The 24,688-nt window shown below is 30.7% G+C and overlaps 1 protein-coding gene and 1 pseudogene across 2 annotated transcripts; both read right to left on the reverse strand.

Annotated features, from left to right (window-relative positions):
• Positions 1-445: 445 nt before the first annotated feature.
• LOC145576778 (uncharacterized) lies at positions 446-4,534 on the reverse strand. The gene is made up of 5 exons (XM_081634486.1): positions 4,375-4,534; positions 3,179-3,298; positions 2,295-2,345; positions 1,364-1,415; positions 446-761 (listed from the first exon to the last, which is right to left on the reverse strand). The coding sequence occupies exons 2-5, from the start codon at positions 3,293-3,295 to the stop codon at positions 535-537; spliced, it is 447 nt and encodes a 148-aa protein (XP_081490612.1). The 5' UTR covers positions 3,296-3,298; positions 4,375-4,534; the 3' UTR covers positions 446-534.
• A 303-nt stretch (positions 4,535-4,837) lies between these two features.
• LOC145576779 (pentatricopeptide repeat-containing protein At2g27800, mitochondrial pseudogene) lies at positions 4,838-7,590 on the reverse strand (annotated as a pseudogene). The gene is made up of 2 exons (XR_014098550.1): positions 7,424-7,590; positions 4,838-6,923 (listed from the first exon to the last, which is right to left on the reverse strand). The product of XR_014098550.1 is annotated as a pentatricopeptide repeat-containing protein At2g27800, mitochondrial pseudogene (transcript).
• Between the last annotated feature and the right edge of the window lie 17,098 nt (positions 7,591-24,688).

The following is a 24,688-nucleotide window of genomic DNA, read 5'->3' on the forward strand; positions in this document are numbered from 1 at the left end:
GGGTCAATAGTGGGTCGATAATGGATAGGCCAACAAAATATCAATTAAAACAAATGTTGAACAAAGTCATTATTAAGTTTATATGAATACAAATTTATTTATGTAATTATTTTTACATTATCTATTTTGTCTGTCTATTAAAATTGAAAAAACATTTTGATCCTATTTAATAAGGGCCTTGTTCATTAAAGGCCCTGTCCATTAAAAGCCCTTTTAAGTTTAGTCCTGACCCTATTATCATTAGACTACCACACCCAATAACTAGCTCTATTATGTAGTAGTATGTCACAGATTGATATGCAGTTAAAACAGGCACATACATGTTTCAGTTGATGCATAATGCATATATCAGATGATAAAATTTTGCACCTCTGTTAAATGCCACCATTGAATGCCTGTTAAAGGCCAGTTTGCTTGTGACCTATCTTGCTGACTAAAGGGAGGGGGAAAAAATTTACAAGCCAGGGTATCTTTTCAGAACAAATTAATTGAATGGTTAATCTCCTGCCTAATGACGAGCCAAAAAGTTCTTTCCTAGGTCTCACAATTCTGATTCCCTTCCTGCCCTAGAAGATTATTAGAATTGTCTGCTAAATTTTGCCCATCAGCTTCTAGCAGTAATCTGAATTTCAGAATTTTATGGAGCGATGTTACAGGCTTGATTTTCTTGGACGGACCTTGATTTGGGTCGATTATACATGTTCCCTTGAAAAGGTTAGCATCTGAGGATCCTGTTTCTTCATGAATTAAAGGCGCCCTTTCTGCCAACAACAGAAATTTACTGGTGAATTGTGATAATTCGGAATTAAATCATGTTTAATTGATTGAATATGAAGACACTGCCTACAAAAAAAATGGATCCTCTACTTTCATGACAACAATTGCTTGAGTTATATACTTATCCAGAAGTACTCATGCTATTCACTCCATACATCAATTGGCCTATACTTCTGACCACTTGACCAGTAACAGTCTATAGGTTACATGATTTTGACCCGAACTAGCATGATATTTACTTTTAACATTTATAAATCTATCTTATTATGGTGAATGACAATAGACCATAGACGCGGAACCAAGTTGAATGACTCATTACCCAAGCAAAATTATCCTTATCCAAACAACCTAATTGCCACTTCTATCTTGAAAAATTATCAGCAAGCCTAACAAACACAATTTAGCTTAGCTCATAAATGCACAAACAAATCTACATCCCTTTTCTCCTTTGGAGTAAAGATAACATCAGTATATGTGGTATCTTCAACCGTTTGATTGGAATATAGCTCCTCTGGTATTTGGTTATGACATTTCTGAGTATGACTCCTATCTTTAAGATTTAATAGAAAAGAAAAAAACCACATACCCTTCTCTGAAAAGATTAAACGTGTTCCAATAGTTTCTTCATATTCTCCTATCTGCAGACAAGATGACAGTATAAGAACAGAATTCCTCGTTAAAAGAGCAAGATTGTAATGCCTTACAAGTCTAGCTATAGGTCGAGCTCGGACATAAAAAGCATCCAGTCTTATACCATCACTTTGTCATTTTCAATAGCTAATGCCCCAATATCTTATCACAGGGACAATTATGCTCCAATTTAGTAGGAGCTTCAGGAGCATTAAAAACCTTTTTGAATCCTCTTCAAAACACATTAATTGCCCAGATCTCGACACATCCTAAACAAGTTTGCATTCCGGATCACTACTCCAGTGCTCCACATGTATTCAAAAATTGTTTCAACTTGGTTTCTAGTCTTTGGTTTCAATAAGCACCAGTCACTTTTGTCTTTAGGACAGTTGGCAGATATATTTGAAGAGTGTGAACAACCTTAACCCCCCACCCCCTTTCCCATGTTATCAGTCAAAGAAACATTTACAAACTTACGCTTATCCACTTGGCAGAACTAGTACAATAACCTAACCCCCCCCCCCCCCCCCCCCCCTCTCTTTCTCTCCCCAATCCCCTCCATGTTTCAAAAAGTTCAGACTAGTTCTTCGAATTCATTGCACTTGACAGAACAATAAATTCCTACAACATGGAATTAGATTTATCTACGAAAAAAATTAGAGGTATGATACAATCTTGGAAGACCAAAAATAAGTCAAACTTCTAGAAACCCTGCTGAAATTGTTAAAAATCAGAATCAGGGCTTTTATCCAACTTGGGTTAAACAGAGAAATCTTTCTGTCAGAATCTTCTCTTATAATAAAGTTGAAAATTCTTAGAAAATTTCAGATAAAACAAGACAAATAAGAAGCCATAATGTTACAACTAACAAAAGGCCATGAGCTCACCAGCTTCAGTTTGTCCCCAATGGTCAAGATGGGGTTGGCTGTATCCAAACCCTGCAATATAATTTCATACTTGTCAGGTTCAAGGCAAAGAAGAAATGGAATTACTAATCAATACCTATTACATAGTTGTCCCAGAAGTGATTACTACTAACCAACTTGTCCCAAATGCAACAGCAAAAAGTCCAATTACCATGTCAAATATCATGTTACCGCAGGATAAACATCATGTTTATATGGATTATGGGTTGCAGATAGAATTATGATATCCATAATTCTGATTAAATTACTGTATAAAATAAAGGGAAGATATTTTGTGAAACAGTTTCATAACCTCTAAATTATTTCTGATAGGAGAAACTTACGCTTTTTTTACAGTGATGATTATTTTAATTCAAGAGATGAATAATACGTTGTATAAGAGAGCGCTATCGAACATAAATGAAAAAATTAACCAAATTGAGGACTTAAATTTGATGCATTGTTTATACTATCTAATGTGTATGGTAGATGAGTATTGGCAAGGCCTCTTAGAAACTGACATGGCAATGAGCTACACTAATCATGAGGATAAGGGTAAAGAAAAGAGCAAAACACGGACAATTCTTATTGAAATAATCTACATGTAGGCGATGTAGCTAATATGAAATGAACAACAAAATAAGCATGTTTATTGCCTTAAAAATGAACCGAAGAGCACAGAAATCACCAAATTAGCTCACTTTCAAATATGAATTGGAACAAGTATTTACTATCCCATTGTACTAGCATTTTACCCAATTTTCTTTTACTATTTTCCTGAGAGGATATCTCTTAAAATCAATGTCATCCGGAAGCAAGACAATAAATTTGAGACAGGTAAAAACTGTCCACGAGAAATAACATACAGATAGAATGTATGACTCATTTGGAGGAATGTCGAGTTGACCACAAACAGCGTCAAGATTCAGCAATACATACTCGTCTTGCTGATTGTGATCAATGTTTGTTGCACCTAGTTCCATTACCTGCCAAACAAAATATATGATATAAAAAGGAATATTTTCTTTTCCGTGTATAAAACCACCTAATTCTAGCATTCTATCCAAATTCTTTTCAGTTTTTTTACAAATTTAATTTCAAAGTATGTTGTTGAACAGTTGTCTCAGGGAAAAGTTACATCCTCTAGGACATGAATTACATGCACATTCTTCATCAAACACATGCAAAAACCATTGATACTAGATGGTCATTTAGTCTTATAGTAACCCCTTTATATTACTACATAGCTACAAAAGCTTCTATTCCTAAAGTCATGCCTTGGTCTAGGTAACCCCCTTCCATAATTTTCTTAATGGTTTGTAAATAGGCTTAACTGGAATCAAAGATGATGCGTATATTACACTGCTTCACCGAGATATTTGTTGAAAGAAGGTTACCAAGCAAGACCCTCTCCTCGACTCCATCTGATATTGTAATATTCCAAGTTAACCACTTATGCCTCTAAATAAACTTTCCCTTATCATATGCCTACTCTACAAATCCACTTCTACAAAAACTTCAAATAAAGTTCTTAATTAATCTTCTCATAATTGAAAGTTAAAACTAGGTTACTCATAGCTCTAGAAAAAGGAACCCATGTGCTTATACCCAAGACTAACCATCCCCACGCGATAAAAGCGAAAGGCAGACTAAAAATTAAACCAAGTTCATTATACTTTATCCCATAGAAAGTCATTCAGGCATTTTAACAAACACCTTCTAGGCGTCCCCTACAAATCTATAATGCTCATTAATTACATTTTAACCAACCAAATCAAACTGCACCCAGAAAACCCCATTTCATAATCACAATCTTTTCACTATCTTTTTCAAACTACAATCATAATCTATGATGTTACACTCATTCAAGTAGCTTTACTTATCCCACTAATCGAGTGTTGCATGTGCAGATAAAACGTTGTTTTGTATTGCTTATTATCCACTAATCATGATTTCAGAACACTACTTTGATCTTGTCAAAAAAAGAATACTACTTTGATTATTTAAAGCAGATTATTTAAATTTGCAGATTATTGGAAATTGAGGAGAGAAAAAGATATACCTTTGCAGAGAAGAGATGTGCTCAGACAGTTCACTTGATAAGAACAATGAGAGGGAGGAGCTCTTAATTTAAATTTACTAGAATGTACCCGTGCTACTTGACGAGGCAATTGGTCATATTTAGATCGTGCATTTGGCTATGTAGCCTTGTATAAGTATTATAAGTATGATCATCAATTTTATACGAGCAATCTTAGACGTTATTTGACTAAAAATCTACGGGGGAACAAAAGATTGTATACAAATAGAATGAGTACATCGTAATTAAATTAACTATTTTCTAGCATCAACTAAACTTAAAGAAAACAAAAGATAATGTGTAAATTTTTAGATGAAGAAAGCACATCCTAAAATGATCAAGCAATTAATTTAATGAGCAAATTCATCAAAGAAGGCAATTTTTTGTTTAATAAAGTTCAGAGAGTGCGCACCCTTTTAATCCAAAACCTCACAAGTAATTGTTAAGAATTCAACTCATCCCAAACCAAACATTGGCTACCTTTAAAAATACAATGAATCGTATCGTTAAATGTTAACAGTATATTTCAAAAATACAAAGTACTACATTGATATCACTTTGGGCTCTCTTTACACATTTAGACAGCTGAATTGATCCCTCTTTAAGTCTTTAGATGCTTCTTAGAAAATCTTTCTGGTGCTCTTCAAAAAGGTAGTGGAAGGTCTACTTAAATATATTAGCAAAGTTAGCAAATTGGCCGATTTTCGGATTTTCTTCTTTTCATGGCTGTTGCCAGATAGCAAGCAGTTCATATGCAAATATTTGAAGGAAACCACATGAAGGGCTAAACCAACTCCCTGTTTGTCATGCCAAGCCGAAACAGCATATAATCTGTCATATTACACGCTGTAAAGTCATATCTCAGTGATCTGATAAGAGGACATGGAAGCTCTGCAGAAGCAACAGATAACCATTTTCAGAGTACAAACATTCAAGAAACTGACCAAGTAAAGGTCAAAATAGTTGGGAGTACACGGTAGAAGGTAAAGGTAAAACAACCAACTGCCGAAATAAAGAAGCTTATAAGAGTAGTTTGCTAGTGCAACACCTACTCCTACTGAAGCTTAAATCCAAAACCCGGGAATAGTTCTAGCACAGTATGAACCTCAACAATAAGCCCAGCAGGCCTCTAGACAACTTGTCTAATTGATGTTAAAAACTATTCTTCACACTATTGGAATCCATTCCTGCAAGGTGTAAAGTCCTCTTTAAGAACACGTAGCAGCTTTTTGTAGGTAGGTGCATCAACAATGTGTTTCTCCTGAAACTCTTTCAATAAACTCAATGCCTCTGCAGCTCTTCCTTTTCGGCAATATTCATCCAGAAGTGTCTTATAAGTAATGAGATCAGCCTTGTACTTTTCAGTCATCTCCCGCAAATAGCTGAGAGCTTCCTCAATCTCACCACCTAGTGCCAAAGAACTCACAAGAGAGTTGTATGTGTTAGCGCTAGCAACAAACCCTTTTTCCTTCATCTGAAAAAATAACTCCCTGGCGTTATTTGTCCTGGTTTGAGCACACAGTCCATAGATAAGGTAATCATAAGTGAGTGCATTGGGGACACAAGTATAAACAACACCCATCTGATGAAATATCCTTAAGGCCTCATTGACATGATTAGAAAGCACATATCCTTGTATCATTGAATTGAGGGAGAAAATGTCAGGCTCAATTTTATCATTTATCATTTGCTTGAAAAGGCACTCCATAGTACCCATGTACCAGTGATTAATGTATGTATCTCTTCTACGGCTAAGAAATGCAGCAAACAAAAGGTTGTAAGTCCTAATAGACGGCCTGCAATCTGAATTGTTGGCCTTCTTCATGTGTTTGAACACAGTAATAGCTCTGCTCAGCTTCCTGGCTTGAGTGTAGTAGTAAATAATAGTATTATACAGAGCCTCTGAACCAAAATGAGGAAGGGCAAGGAACTGATCAACAACATCATACATCTCCTCAATCATCCCGCCAACCCCAAGCTTCTGGACAGTAATGTGGTAGGTATTCACGCTATGCTTAAACCTATGTTGTTTTGACGCCCAATTAAAAAGTTCTAAACACACCAAAGGATCGTCTTCCAAGGCAATGGCATCGTGCAAATCATCAGCATTAAATCTTGCAGGCAGTTGGGATATAGCCTTATTGAACTGAACCTCATTAAGCACGGGTTTTCTAGCTAGTCTAAGCCTTCTATTAACCCGTTGTCTATAAGCTCCTGAAAAAGGTCTATACGGCTTTGAAGAATACCACAATAAGCTGGTGCGATTTATTTGAGAATAATGTGAACGGATGGTAAAGGCTGGGGTGAAATTAGAACAACCAATTCCAGCATCAGTTACTTGACGAGGTGACACAAGTTTTGAAGAACAAACTTGATGGAAACACGAAGTAAATATACACGTTAAGCATTTAAACCAATTATGATTGTAAAACCTCTGAATCGAGTTAAAGAACATGGTTTCCTTAAGTATACATGTCAACTCAACAATTTGGCCCTCAACAGATACGCTCGGGGCAGCTAAAAATGGGTACCTACAACAACAACAAATGCTCCTCTTGATGATACGGCTATACGAGTCTTAAAAATACAACAACCTACCAACAATAACAACAACAAATCTTGCTTATGATTATACGAGTCCGGAAAATACAATATGATACCTACAACAGCAAATTACGCTTTTAATTATACGAGTCCGGAAATTACAATATGATAGTATGATACAATGTCAACTAGCAGTTCAGCATTTGAATTTAAAGCATACGAGCAGTAAAGCAATACTAGTCTTGATGTTGGTTTTTTTTTATACTCAGAAAAATAACATAAAATTCTTCTGGCTTAATAATATCAAGGTAAATTGCACATATAAAAGTTCTAGCAATAAAATTGCTGGTTATATCTTTCAGTAATTATACCTAATAGCTCAATAATCCAACTTAGAAGAACCCTAAAGTAACTATACAGACAATTAAATTAAAGATAAACCCTAGATTGTGAAATTAAGATATTCATTGAATAAAGAAAATGTTACCTCAGAATCTGTTTAAATGGAGGAGAGACAGCTTAGAATTTCCTTCAATGGAGGATTCAGAGTACGCTTCAATGGAGCAAAAAAAGGAATGGGAAGAACAGAGGCATTTCTCTTTTTTCTTCTGGTGTTTAGAGAGCGAGAATAGCAGCGGTGACAATCAATCTCAAAATTCCTAAAAACTGGGAGGGGAGCTCTAACCAACTGAGCTTGAGATTAGGTGATTCTTGATAAATCTTCTTTTACTCCTAAAGTCCTACTTTAATAAATTGTACGGAGTAAGTAATTTGTGGCTCGGGTAATGCTCTGAATTATAATTTAATACAAAATAAATAAATTACCTTGAGTTTAAATAATATTTTGGAATCAATACCTTAAATTTAAATAATAAAAGAAAAATGGTAAAGTTAGTTGGGGATAGAAAGAGAGATGTACTCCATAGTAGTTTTTGTTTTACAATTAAGTAGGGAATTGTATATAATGCTTAAAAACTTTTAGAATCCTTAATGAAAAGTTACAATTAATATATGAATGTTAATTAAGTAATAAAGTGATATTAAATGTTATCTCAAAATCTGTTTAAATGGAGGAGAGACAGCTTAGAATTTCCTTCAATGGAGGATTCAGAGTACGCTTCATTGGAGCTAAAAAGGGAATGAGGTGCACTGTAAAATGAAGACTGAAGAGCTAAAAAAACGACACACGATTAAACAGAGGCTTTTTCTTTTTTATTTCTGATGTTTAGAGAGCCAGAAGGGCGGGTATCAATCTGATAATTTCTAGAATCGGGAGGAAAGCACTAATCACTTGAGCTTAGGTGATTCTTGACAAATCTTCTTTTACTCCTACTTTATTAAATTGTAACTAGCTTGTGGCTCAGGCAATGCTTCGAGTTATGTTTAAATATAAAATGAATAAATTACCTTGAGTTTAAATAATATTGTGAAACCAATAACTTAAGTTTAAATAATAAAATAAAAATGGTAAAGACGTAAAGTTAGTGGGGGATAGAAAGAGAAATGTACTCCATAGTAGTTTTTGTTTTACAATTAAGTAGGGATTTGTATATAATGCTTAAAAACTTTTAGAATTCTTAATGAAAAGTTATAACTAATATATGAATATTAACTAAATAATAAAGTGATATTAATTGTGGAATAGAGTGGTAATATAAGTTAGGAATTTCAAGGGGTGTAATGGCTCAAATCTAACTAGTCCAAATATTAATGTGTTGTCATGTCATCATCTATGTGGCGATATGTCATAAATTTTACGATGACAAAGTATGACACATGTCTTCAACATGTTTATTCCTTGGGTTTTAATAATAGAAAGCGTTTTGTGTGAGACTAGACTCATGTGAGACCGGGCTCTTAATCAAAAGGGCGTGGGCCTGAGATACCCGACCAAAGCCCGCGCCCAATTTTATAAAATGTGTGAATTTTTTTATCATTTATCATTTTCCTCAAATATCGAGCGCCGTCATTTTCAGAGCATTCAAACCTTCAAATTGCGAACGCATTAATTTCGCGAAACTTACTAAGAACTCCCCTCAAATTTCAGAGCATTCAAATCTTCAAATTTCAGAAAATTCAAATCAAAAAAATGGAGAAATTAAACAACAGAATGATAATTGAAGAAGAATCTGATTCACCTATAGAATCAATTTCGAGCTCAAAAACTGCTGAAAAAGGTACAATTTATTTCAATTAAATTTCATAATTTCAGATCGTATTTAATTTCAGATTATACTTAATTTGCATGCAATGTTAATTTAATTTTAGATCGTATATAATTTCGAGTTAATTTCGACTTAAAATTTGCAACCAAGGCTAATTTCTTTTCAGATTGTTGTTAATTTCGACTTATAATGAATGAATGCAACAGATAATGTAATTATAGAAGAGAATACCAATCAAGAAAGAAATGATGAAGAAAGAGATGAAGATGCTGCAAATATAATAGGTATGTTTGTTTGAAAATTATAAATATTAGAAGATTTATGCAATGTTAAAATAATCTAAGTCCTGAGTAAAGCATACCAATTCATGAGCAATATTATCTTAAACCTGATGAAAAATAATTAGATTCCTGAGTAATACCTAACATAAATTGTCTAATTCCTCATTAAAACATGCAAATTCCTAAGACTTTGACTTTCATAAAACAGTTTAATTCCTGAGAAAAAATATTTTAATGCTTACAAAAACAGAGTAATACCTGACATATATAATGTAATTCCTGACTAAAAGATAAATGAAGAACAGTGCGTTTAGGGTAAGAATAAATGACTCTCAATCAACTATATTAAATATTTTACATACTCAAGCAACTAATAATTAAATGCTTTGTAATTATAAAGATGTTGTTGCTGAAAATAAATTCCTGATACTATAGCTATAATTCCTGATATGTAAAATCTAATTTCTGATTGTATATCTTTAATTCCTTACAAACTATCTGAAGTGATATACTTCTTGAGTTAAATATTCTAATTCCTGACTGAAATTTTATAATTTCTTACACCAAAAATATTTTAATTCTTGACTTTTGTATAATTTATATTTACTTTTGCTGCAGATTATTACAAATATGACAAGGATGAAAACATAAGTAGATGTTTAGCAGGTTATACAGTATCAGACTATAATGATGGATATTTTTTATACAAAGCTCATTCAAGATCTGTTGGTTTTAGCGTCAGAAAACCAACAAAGAGAAGAGATAATAATGATTTACTGTATGAGTTTATTTTAGATGTTCTAAGGAAGGACAGACGAAGGGTAAAATGAAGATTGCAGGTGAACAAAATTCAGTAGAAATACCCATATTGGGTAAAACTGATGAAAGAAAGAGAAAAGAAAGGGAAGTAAATGAGACAAGAATTGGATGCAAAGCTCATATTCGTTTCAAGAAAAATGCAGAAGGTAGATTTGCTGTTCTTACACATGAGTTGGAACATAATCATGAATTGGTAATAATAGTTCAACGACATCATCTAAGATCAGAAAGGCAAATATCAGCTCCAATGGGTGAGCTAATTGAGAGCATGATTGAGAGTGGTATTCAACTAATGGATGCTTATAATTATATAAGCAATGAAGCTGGAGGAGAAGAATGTGTAGGTCATACTAAGAGAGATCACCTTAACTATGTATCAAGGGTGAAAATGAGTATGGTTGAAGGTGGAGACATGCAGAATGTATTAGACACCCTTCAAGAAAGAGCAGATCAAGATCCTTCGTTCTTTTATAGACTGAAATTTGGAGAAGAAAATAATGTTGTGAGCTATTTTTGGCGTGACTCTCAAATGCTTGAAGATTTCAAAGCTTATGGTGATGTTTTAATCTTCGATACAACATACAGAACAAACAAATATGGGTTGATATGTGCTCCATTTGTTGGGGTATAAACAATCACTGGAGAACAACAATGTTTGGATGTGCATTCATAACTAATGAAAAGACTGAAACATTTGTTTGGTTGCTTTCAATTTTCAAAAAGTCAATGTGTGGAATTGAACCAAAATCAATTTTCACTGATCAAGATCTTGCAATGAGCAACGCCATACCAGAGGTAAGCAGTTTTAGCTTCATAATATTTGTGTTGTATAATTTAATATGTGATTTGTATTCTATAATTTAATGTAGGTTAATTCCTGACAAAAACTAATATAATTCCTGTGAAAAATAATGCAATAACTGACCAAGATATTAATGATAGATTTAAATTTATTAATTCCTGACTTCAAACTTTTAATCATGATGAAGGCAATCTTATTCCTGATAAAAAAAAGTTTTATATCCTGACAATAGTAATCTAATACCTGAATGACACTATCTTATTATCAATTTAAAATGTATTTACTTACAAACTAAAATCGACGAATGCCTAACATAAAAGAAATTATAACCAAATTATATCTGACTAATAATATCTAATTCTTATTTAAAAATGTTAAATCCAAAACTCTAATTATTCACAACCAATCTAAATAAACTCTAAAACTATTTAATTACTGACTAAAATATAGTTATAGTTGACAAAAATAGATTAATACCTGACAAGAATTATTTAATATCTGACTATAAAATACTAATATCTGACTTAAATATTATAATCTAACAGAACTACAACAAAAATAAATTCTGACAAATATAATTTAACTCCTGCCCTAAATAATCTAATACCTGACTAAAAAGATAATAATCCTGAAATAAATAATATTATTCCTGATTAAAAATATATATTTAGTTACAAAAATAAGTTAATTTCTGATAAAATTAGTATAATTCCTGACTAAAATGTACTTATTCCTCATTATATTCATATAATTTTTTACTGAAAGAATTTTATTCCTGGTTGAAGTAAGTTTTTCCATTCACCAGCATTATGTTACAAAAAAGAATAAACAATAAACAGATACAAAATATAAACCAAAACCAAAATTAAGTCAAAATCAGTATTTCAATTTCTTCATTTCATTAATGATTGTCAAATAAGTACATTAACACTTTGTCATACTGGTGACATTGCCTTATAAAAGCACAAGAACAATGTCACACTAAACTATGACAAGAGCAAAAAATTCCATGCATTAACTACTTAGAGTCAGTTACTATACAAAAGACTGGCCTCTAGTTTAGCAAAAACCAACTAACAGGGTAATTAACCTAGCACTATCTACATCACTACTCTAGCCTAATCTTCTTCTGCTGCCCACCAGGTTGAATAGCTTCCACCCTCTTCCTTTTCTTACTCCACATGTCTTCCTCATCCCTAAATAGCCATCGCAAACCATCCAGAAACTCAGCCCAATCCTGAACCATTGAATTATGAAAGCCATACCTATTATGCCTCATAATATCAGTTGCAATCCACCACCTTTCACTGGCCTATCTAGCTTTAACAACATTAGGAATCCAGGCTTTCCAAAACCACAGATCATTCCAATGCTTACACACACACAATTGCACATCGCTTGGGCTCGAGGGGTGCACTTAGGAAAGATATACATACATAAGATTTCAGGAACAGATAAAGCATGTGGGGCATCCTCTAGAGCAGCCATGTAATGAGGGTTGTCTACTGGGTCCATTCACCCTAACAAAACACCCAATAATCATGATGTTAACACAACCACAATTTAAAATAATTCAAACCAAAAAATACTCTGTTTTAAAAAATACTAACAATGAACATCAACCAATTCCTGATTCTAATACCTGACTAAATACAACGTTACATGAGATGAATTATCTAATACCTGACTAAAGCATGATAATTCCTGAAGAATAATATCTAATTCCTGATTCTAATAATCTAATTCCTAAATAAATATTGTAATGTTTGATTCCTGACGTACATTATGTTAAACTTCAAAATCTTAAATCCAAAACTCTAACTGTAAGACTGTTCAATTCCTGAAGAAAATATTGTTATGCCTGACAAAAATAAATTAATACCTGACATAAGTTATCTAATATCTGACTATAAAATAATTATATCTGAGTTAGATGTTATAATCCCTTACTAAAACATCAACCAATTCTAAGCATCAAATTACTTGAGTAACAAAGCCGAAAATTCTATCAGAACTAACAAAATACATATATTCCACGCATTATAACAGTTTTTGTATGACTACAGAAAAAAACTGATGATCAACATAGCACTCTAAACCCTACAATACCAATAATATTTTCAACTTAATTTCAATAATAAAAAAAATAAAAATAATAGAGAAAACAATGTACCTTGCAATTTTGTGGAATTTGAATAGAAATTGAATAAGAAAATACTAAATCGCCTTTGTTGAAGCTCTGGAGATGGATGGTTTTTTTAAAGTACAGAAGAGAATATGAAAGGGTGGATAGATTTTTTGGAAAAAATGATTATTATAATACTCAATTAACTTAAATCAATCATTTTTGTGCGCTTACCTAAGTAATTTTATTCTCAATCAATCAATTCATCATTTCCTGGCTGTTAATTTGTCCACGTATTATATTTAGCCCTAATATAAAATATTGTAATATAAGGAATTTAGTTTAATTTAATTTCTGACAAAAATAAACCATTACATGACAATTTAAATCTAATTCCTGACTAAAATATACTAATTTTTCACCAAAAACTATTTAAGCCTGACTATCATAATTTAATACCTGAAAAAAAAACAAATACATGACTAAAATAATGTAATTCATAAATCAAACATACCAATTTAAACTCAAAAAAATATACGCTGACAAAACAAAATAAAATTGAAGTACGATACAGAATATTCACATCATGAATTGACTATTTAATATCTAATAATATCTGATATAAGTTATCTAATATCTGACTAAAACTTGCTAATTTCTGACTTTTAGAATGTTATGCCTGACTAAAATACACCAATACCTTCGATGAATTATCTAATATCTGACTATAGCATGCTAATTCCTGGCTAATAATATCTAATTCCTGATTATAATAATCTTATTTCTGACTTAAAAATGTAAAATGCAAAACTCTAAGTATTCACATCATGTTATAGCATTATGCATAGTGAAACATCCATATCCATACCTAACAAGAACAACATTCACAATAATGTACAGTATAGTTACAAAAAATTCGAGAGAGAATGAGGGTTTAATAGAAGAACAGAGTAGGAAATGAAAAGGGCGGGAGACGACCTCTCACTTACCCCTATAAAAAAACTTCTGGCTTTTCAATTTTCCTCGCACACGTGTCTCTTTCTAGAAGGTCACCGATTAAATCAGTCAGAAGATGCTTTTAGTGGTTTAAATTTTTTTAGGAGTCTAAGTTTTTTTAGATGATATAAGTTTTTTAATTGTACCAACTAATATTATCTTATTCCTAACCTATATTATGTTAAAACTGATTAAAAAAAACTATTTAAAACCTGACTAAATATTGTAATGTTTTATTCCTGACCTATATTATGTTATACTTAAAAATGTTAAATCCAAAACTCTAAGTCTGAGAATATTTAATTCCTGACTAAAATATTCTTATGACTGACAAAAATAGATTAATACCTGACATGAATTATCTAATATCTAACTATAAAATGCTAATACTAACTTAGTATTAAAATACCTTTGAAAAATACAACACCTGCCTTAGATTCACTAATTCATGACTAAAAATTGCTAATTCCTGATCAATATAATTTAATTCCTGATCATAATAATCATATTTCTGATATAAAAATGTTAAAAAGTGAAGAAAATAATCAAATTGTTCTATTATTATTGCAGGTGTATCCAAATTCAAGACATAAACTGTCTATGGCATTTGCAAAAGAATTTTGTATCACACTTTGGAACTTTAAAAACCAATCCTGAATTCAAGAATATGTTTCACAAGTGCTTAAGTGGCTGTGATTCAGAATCTGAATTTGAAGATTGCTGGAACAAGATGGTTCAAAAGCATGGATTAGAAAAAAAAAAAGAATGGTTTGATAGGTTATTCGGGCTACGAGAAAAATGGTGCACAGCATTGAGCAAGGATATTTTCTCTGCTGGAATTCTTTCATCTCAAAGAGTAGAAGTAACAAACAGAGCAATTTCATTTAAGGCAAACAGAACCACTAAACTTTTGGAGTTCTTTCACATATTTGAAGCTACTGTGAGAAGATGGAGAAGCACTGAAAAGAGTGACAACTTCAGATGCAAACTGAGAAACCAAAAATAACAACAAAAATATTAAAACATGCTGCTGAAGTTTATACTCTAAACTTATACAAGGATTTTAAGTTGAAATTTGACACAAGTCTAGGATCATGTGCAAGAGAAAAGCCAACTTCAATGCATTATGTCAAATTCTTTGATGTTTCTCTTGAAGAAGATTATAAGCACACTTATCAAGTCATATATCACTGTCAAAACAATGAGTTTCTGTGTTCTTGTATGTGCTTCACAGAAACCGGATTGCTGTGCTTTCACATCCTTAAGATAATGCAAATGTACAGCATACATGCTATACCAGAGAGATACATTCTGAGATGTTGGACAAAGCTTGCTAAATCAATGATATGGGATGAGAATGAATCAGGTACGTACATACTTTGTTTTTTAAAAATTTATTATTTGTTAATTTAATATAAAATAAAAGTATTATTATTCCTAATTATAAGAACTTATTCCTGACAAATATTATATTATTCCTGACAAACATAATCTTATACCTGATACAAATATTATTATTTCTGATAAATATAAACTTATTTATTACAAACATAATCTTAAGAGAAAAACTTATACATTAATACCATTTTCTGCTTCAGTAGGAACCCTCTCATTACCATCAGCATTAAAAACTCTAATGTAAAAATTTGAATCATTATCATGATAAACATCTAGTCTTTCTCCTTCAACAATATTATTGGATGATACAAAGCTTGTCTATGCGTCATCAATAAAACAACCACCACAGGTTCCTGTATTTTATGGTACGCTTAACACTTTAACCTCCTAAAATCTGCCATTATTCCCACGATAGACTCTAACTGGACCTCTGAATTTTAAAAGAAAACCTTTCCAATCTGCAGGAAGTGGCTGAAATTAAAAAAAAAAAAAAAAAAAAACACACAAAAAAGGATGAAAACATTAAATATTTACTAAACCACAAAACAAATGTATAAGTATAAAGTTTAATGTATTTACCAAACTAAGCCGATAAGTTGATCTGAACTTAAAATAACATTTTGCCAAATTTTCATAGAAATCAGCCATTGTCTTCAAGATTGTGTAAAAGATCAAAAATATAACTTAAAGAAAATTTAATGATATATGAGTCAACCTTATATAGAAACAATAGAGGTTGTTAATTTAAGTCTTTTTATAGGAAAAACTTGATTTAAACAGCCTTTAAATAGAAAATAGTTATGTATGAACAGCAATAATTAACATGTAATTTAACAGAAGAAATTTTGACTTTTGTCTGTTTTTTATGACTTTCATGATGCAATAAATTACTTTGAAATGATATGACTTTTTCAGTTTTTTCAGATTTGTATGACTTTTTGAAGTTGCAATTAAATTCTTTTTTCAGTTTTATATGACTTTTCATGACTTTAGTTAAATTTGTATGACTTTTTCATAATGAAATTTATTAAATTTTCAGATTTTTATAACTTTTCATGATGCAAAAACACTTATGGCCCAAGGAGAAAACAATATTGTTATTCCTAACGAAACATATCTTATTCCTGACCAAACTTATTTTATTCCTGACATTATAATTTTATTCCTGATATATTATTGTATTTACTGACAATTACAATATTATTCCTAATATTTATATATTTATTCCTGGCTAATATTATCTTATGACAAAAATGTAGTAATCTTTTTTTTTTTTTTTTGTTTTAAGAAATGCAACTACGGATCATTCATTAATAAACACTCCTTGGAGGCAATCAATAACAAAGAATTTCTACAACCTTGTAACAATATGTCAAGGGAACGAAGAAGAAACAAAATTATGTGACGTTGCTTTGGAACAAATGTACAAATCTGTAAGAAAAGTGTTCCAAACAAATGAAGAAAAAATTCGTGAGCTTGATGAAGAACAAGAGAGAAGGGATGCTGTAAAAGATCCAAAATGACCAAAAACAAAAGGAAGGCCAAAGAAAAACAAAAAAATTAGAGGACATTTTGAAAGAAGAAGTACAACAACTAGAGATCCAAATGAGTTTGGTACAAAAACTCCAAATCCACAACTCATTTAATATTGAGACATTCATCAAATAATTTTTATTCATTAAAAATATTTGTAAAAAATATTATATTTTCTTCAGGTATATTTTGATTTTGATATTTTATATTTATAATCAAAATTAAGTTTTGATAAATTTTATTATTCCTGACAGAATTATTCTAATTTCTGAAAAAAATCATACTATTCCTGACTAATATGATTTATTCCCTGATAAAAATCTCTTATTTTTTGAATACTATGTCCTAACTGTCTTTTGTTTTTCCTGATAAAATTAATCTAACTTATGCAAAAACAAGCATGTATGCCTGACTGATAATATTAAAAAATATATACATATATAAATAACTGTAAAAACAAAATTTATCAACCAAAACAAACCTAATATTTAACTACAAAAAAGGAAATATATATACAAAATAAAATTATCTAACTATTGACTATATTTTGCTGTTCTTGCATTTCCTTTAGTTTCTGCTGCTCCATCTTGTATCTCCTCTCTTTTTCTTTCTCGACAGCAACCTTTTGCTTCTCATATTGAGCCTCAAGCTTCTTCCTTGCGGGCTGAGCTTTGAAAATTTTGTCTTTGGTAATAGAAAAGGCAATGCAATCATTCCATAATTTCTTGCGCAAAAAATTGTCTTCTCTGTTAACCAAATCATAAGCTATTTTGCATCTATACAACTTCCGATTTTGCTTCTGGAAATTTATACAAAAATAAGAACACCAAAAAATAATTAATATAAATCACAACAAATATCAAAAAAAACAATTACAAGTTTTAAATCAAGAAGTCCTCCATCTAGTCCAGTATACTTTTGCATACACATTAATGCAAAAAGCCCACAATCATAATTTTCTGTGCTCGTCTTCCAAGAAAAAGATGGAGTATTCCATGGCAAAACCTTTTCCGCTAATGAATGTTCATTCTTTTGCAAATAAATGGAAACAGCTCTAATCTGTAAATATATATATATATATATATATATATATATATATATATATATATATATATATATATGTATGTATATATATATGTATGTATATATATATATATGTATATATATATATATATATATATATATATATATATATATATATATATATATATATGTATATAAGCATTGAAAAGTGTAATTTTCAATAAACAGAATGAGATAGTTAGTTTACAAAACCTTACCAAATATTTATCTATTCCATTCAAATGACTTCGATCAATATCGGTCCTATTATTTATCCAATCTATACGTGGAGTTATACTAGGAATAAAATTGAAAACCATCAAAGTATAATGATTATTGTACCAAATGGGAAAGGTTATCTGCAAAACAAAAAAACAAAATAAGTTAAACTATTATATCTTATAGACATATACCTGATATAATTCGTCTAATATCTGACTAAAACTTCCTAATTTCTGACTTTTAGATTGTTATGTCTGACTAAATACAATGTTACAGGAGATGAATTATCTAATACCTGACTAAAGCATGATAATTCCTGGAGAATAATATCTAATTCCTGATTCTAATAATCTAATTCCTGAATAAATATTGTAATGTTTGATTCCTGACGTACATTATGTTAAACTTCAAAATCTTAAATCCAAAACTCTAACTGTAAGACTGTTTAATTCCTGAAGAAAATATTGTTATGCCTGACAAAAATAAATTAATACCTGACATAAGTTATCTAATATCTGACTATAAAATAATTATATCTGAGTTAGATGTTATAATCCCTTACTAAAACTTTCTAATTCCTGATCAATATAATTTAATTCCTAATTATAATAATCATATTTCTGACTTAAATTGATATGCGTGAAAAAATACAACAATACCTGAGATATTTTCTCTAATGTCTGACTAAAACGTAGTAATTCCTGACTAAAACTAACTTATTCCTAATCATAATAATCGAATTCCTGACTAAATATTGTAATGTTTGATTCCTGACCTATATTATGTTAAACTTAAAAATGTTAAATCCAAAACTCTAACTCTAGGACTGTTTAATTCCTGAAGAAAATATTGTTATACATGACAAAAATAAATTAATACCTGACTATAAAAGCTAGTACCTGAAAATAAAAATATATTACCTAAGTAAAACAAGAAATAAAGTTAAAAACTTACCAACTCTACTTCAGATATGTTGAGCGTTGGAAATCGTTTAACCCACTTATCAATGGAAACATAAACATCATGAGAATCATGTTTTTTCAATTCTAAATCAAGCTCCTTTTTTGTCAACTGATCCCTAAACTTTGCATATTCTTCTGGATCATTTTCCAAAGAATTCAAACTTTTTTCCCGTTCTTTGATGTACTTCACTTCTTTTTTATATTTTTCTCTCTTTGTTATATATCTCTGTATAGTCTCCTACAATATAAAAAAATTAAAAAATATATTATGATATATACATAAAAATTCAAATGATAATAAGTAAAGAAAAAGAAAAAACCTACAGCAACTCTAGTATGAAAAACAAATCTTTTGTACTGAAAAATATCTCTGTTAGTTATTTTGCTCTCTTCAATATTCAGCACAGAAGCCCAAGCATCATGAATAGCACTATTAACCCAGGCAGAGGGACGCAGTGAACAGAACTCCTCTTTTACCAAAATAATATCGTTTTGGGAAATATCTTCAGTGGCAAATTGACAGATAATGATACCAGTATCTTCCACATACCGGCTGTTGTTACGCAACTTAACTCCCTCATCTTCTCCTGTAGGATCTAACTCTTCTCCTCGTCATATTGCCTAAAAAAGAGGAAGTCACACATGTATCTTTCATGCTCACCTAAATTTTTCAGATACAGAGGCTTATTTTCCAGCAAACTCCTAGAGACAAGAATTTCTCGATTTTGAATCGGAATCTTATCAATAGGCGGATATACCCAATCTGAATCACCAGCTGCTTCCAAATTAGCCTGCAATTCCAACTACTGTTTATCTCTTAAATATTGCCATCTCTCGACCCTTTTTTCAACATATGTATCAGCAGCAATAAAGGTAGTTTCAGGTGGATCATTTGCACCAGTAGGAATTTTCTCTACATCAATTAACTGAATGTGTGTTTTAGGAGGCTGAGTTTCTATTTCCATAAGCTCATCTTGAGACAAATTAGCAGCAATAAGAGGAGTAGGAGTTTTATCTATTAAAATTGGTTCAGCATTAGCAGAAGTAGGAGATTCTAAAACTGCATTTGGAACAGATTCCTTTGCAACAGACTCCTTTGCAACATATTTACTTCTCATTAAATATAAAACTGTAGTTGTATCTCTAGGCTGAGCTTTCTGGAAGAAAAATAAAATGTATTAAAATCAAACAAAAGTAATCTAAATCCAAACAATAATAAACTATATAAATATAATATGAATCGTGAATAAAAAATTCGTATTACAGATATAGGTAATCTAATACCTGAATGAATACATCTTTTTCCTGATAAAAAATGTATTGTAATAAGAATACTTTAATCAGAAATTATAATTAGTTTTAAAAATAAGTTAATTTCTAATATCTGACAAGAACAAATTTATTCCTGATTGAAATAATTTAGTTCCTAACAAAAATAATTTAATTCCTGCCCAAACTGATCTAATACCTGTCTAAAATATTCTTATTCCTGATATATTTAATCTAATTTGTAACCCTATTGCTTTCAGGCATATTTTAATTCATGACAAAAATATTTAAATTGCTGACAAAACTTATATAATAAATGAAAAAAAAAATCCTAATTCCTGACAATAAGAAACAAACAAATTTATGATAAAATGAGTTTTATTCATGACAAAATAAATCTAATTTCTGACCAAAATACTTTAATTCATGAAAAAAAATTTACATAAAAAATTGCCTGATGCACCTCATCAATAGGTAAATGATGTTCTTCTGTAACTTTACTATGTATTACATCATCAGATTTAGTAAAAACCTGAAAACATATGTATAACAGAAATAAAAAATATATATATTTATTTATATAAAATATCAAATTTAAATACAATAATTATTTTAATAAATTATTCAAATAAAATACAGATACTAGACCTTAGATGTGCTGTCATCATCCTTGTCAATTTTCTTTCTTTTTCATTAGTTACTGAAACTTCTTCTTCAGTAACTTCAGCATCTTGTTCTTGGTATGGTAGTAAAGATGATTGAGGAGAAGGAGGAGTAGGAGTAATTAATTGAAACTTTGGCATAGAATCAGCTCCCGTGGAAAAAATCTTACCTTCTTGCACAACCCTAGCCTGATTATCATTCAAACCAGCAGAATAAAATTCATTGAGTCCCCTGGCTTTCCTTGGTGTTCTAGGAGGTGATGTTGAAGTTTCTAATGATCCTGTAACCAGCTCATGACCAACCATGGTTGTAGAACCAAGAACACCCTCCCCACCAACTGAGCTAACCATATTTTCTGATGGTGTTGTGCCAGATTCAGAATATACAGTACCAGCTTTTACCCCAGTCAAAAAGTTGCCTTCATTTGTATTTTTCTCTGGTATATCTTCAGGCATACCACTTTTAGGTATATCAGTTTCTTCTTCTATATTGAATTCTTTTACTTTATTAGCACCCTCTAAATTATCTCTTTCAGGTATATCTTGACTTTGGTCTTTCTCCAAATTAAGATCAGCAATAACATTATTCACCTATGTAAAATAAATATTAATGTCAAACACAAATCTTAAATTAATTTCATATATAAAATGATGATAATGGTAATTAAACTTACAATTTCATCAGTCTTAAGCTTAAGATCAAAATTATCCAAATCAGTGGCCAACTTTTTGCTTTGCATAGCAGCTAACACTATTTCATCAATTTTTGCTAAGAATTGAGGATTGGAATATACATCATCTTCTCCTTGAGATTGAGATTCTTATGAAGTTTTTATTGCTTCATCCTTCAAATCAATAGCAAAGTGAATTTGGTTCTCTGATACGATCTTCAAGTCACGACCAAATTTCATCATTTTCTTCTTGACAGCCTAATAAAAAAAAAGAATAAAGAGTGAATCAGTAAAATATAATAAAATATCCTACCTACAAGGGAATTACAACATTCTAATTCCTGATAAAAGTAATATAATCTCTGACTAAAACAATATTATTCCTGACTAACATTATCATATTCCTGACTAAAAGAATTCATTCTTGACTAAAATTATCATATTCCCGAGTAACATTGTGTTATTCCTGATAAAATTAATCTAATTTCTGGCTGAAATAACGTTGTTCCTAATTGAGATAGAACTTATTTTCTGATTAAAATAATTTCATTCTTGACCATAATTATTATATTCCTAATATAAGTAATCTAATTTCTGAGTGACAATATTAATGCCGATTGAGATAATTTATTTCCTGATATTAAATTTCTTACTCCTGATAAAACTAAACTAATATCTGACTACAATTAATCCTCATTCATATTATATTCTATTCTATATTAATCACTTAATTCCTGACAAAAAGAGCTAGTACATAACAACAGCTTATTCAATATGAATTCTTGAAGAAAAAACTTTACAAAATTAATAAAAAGATGAGATTTTAAACTTACATCAATGTCCATTTTATCAATCTCATCATCAGTGGGGTACTCTTTAGGAATCTTGTACATTACATATCTAGCTTTGTCATCTTCAACTTTCAAATCAATGGCATCAGATTGTACACCCTAACTTTCCTTATTTTCTCCAGAATCTTCATCACCAGTATCTTCAAGTTTAAACTCAATGCTATCCAACTGAAAAGATTTTAGAAGCTCCTGTTCACTTTTCCCAGTATACTGTAATGGTAATGTCTGAGGATACAATTTCACAGTACTGTAATCGATATTTTCAGCAACGACTTTAATCCTCGCATTCAGACTTTCACAAGACCAATTCATTACAAATGGCTTCCTATCTAAAGTGGTCCCAAACTCAAACTTTTGCAAAAAAGCAACTATAAATGCAACAAGACAACCATTTACTTGTTTTGATTTAGTTTTCAATACCTCTCCTGCTTTCTTCTTCAAAATAAAAGCCTGAAAGTCTGCTATTGAATCACATAACCAATTCATCACATAACCAGCCCAGTTGTAAGTCTTTATGAAACGTACATCTTCCAAAGACTTGATGATGTTAAAATTTGGGGACTTGTCACCAATTGGAGCCAAAAAATTAGATATAGCAAACATAACAAAGAGTCTCTTGAATTCATAACCTCCGTCTCTATATTTCTCAAACAATGTTTGATAAGTAAGAAAATTGACATATGTCTTCTTCTTCTTACTTTGAACTGCTCTTTGAAAACCTTTTTCAGATTCATCACCAGTTTTCCTCTTCTTTTTCTTGTTAGTTTCAGAGTCATTTCCTTTTTCCGATTCATCTTCTATATCCAAACATAAAAACTTCCTCCACTCAAACTTCAAATTGTCATCAGGATTAAATCCTTTCTTGTTTTTTGAAATCTCTTTCACAGCTAGATCAGTATAAGGAATACCCAAAACATCAGCAATATCAGAACTATCAATATGAATAGCATGTTCCTTTTTACCAACTATCACATTTCTTGCCTTGGGATTATAATGAGTTACTAAATAACCGTACAACTGATGGCTAATACTATCCTTCAAATTCATATGAAGTAATCCACCAAAACCAATGTCTCTTACATCCTTCTTTTGCTTATCACTTAAATCTTCCAGAATTTGACAAAGATGATTGGGACCAGATTTATTACCAAGCTCTAAGTCTGAAATATCATCTTCAGTAAGAGAACTGAAAAATTGAAAAGTAAAAAATGACATTAAAATTGAGAGCTATATAAAACATTCTTATTCATGATAATAATTATGTTATTCCTGAAATTAGTAATCTTATTTCTGACCATAAATATCTTTTTCTTGACAAAAATAAACTCATTTCTGACCAAAATAATCTTATTCCTGATGAAAAAATTATTATTCCTAACTAATGTAATGTGTCACATATATATCTTATTACTGATAAAAGTAATCTTATTTCGGATTGAAGAAATATTATTCCTTACTGATGTAATTTAAATACTGACAAAAAGAAGTTAATTTCTGACCAGAAAAACCTAAATCCTGAAAAACATAAACTATTATCAAAATAAAATAATCAAATTCAAGACAAGCTAATTTGCACATATATGATTTATCACAGAAGAATAAGCTAATTTCTGATAGAAAAATTACAATTCCTGACAAAGTAATTGTAAATCTTGTTATTATCAAATTACAATATAATAATCAGATATGGTATGTTTCCAAAGAAAAAAGATTCTATATAAAACAACAAGTACAGAATACTATGTCTTTTTGCGAATTAAATAGAAACAAAATTTCACACCTAACAGGTCGACTTCGTTTAAAACCAGGTTTAGGACCATGCTTCTTCAATGGAGGTTCTGAATCGACCCTACAGAACGAAATAATAACTTATAAAAATGGATTTTTTAAAAAACTGTACAACCTAAAAATAACTGAATAATAAACCTTTCAGC

Source organism: Chenopodium album, chromosome 13, assembly GCF_948465745.1.
Source record: "Chenopodium album chromosome 13, dcCheAlbu1.1, whole genome shotgun sequence".
Classification (NCBI taxonomy): domain Eukaryota; kingdom Viridiplantae; phylum Streptophyta; class Magnoliopsida; order Caryophyllales; family Amaranthaceae; genus Chenopodium; species Chenopodium album.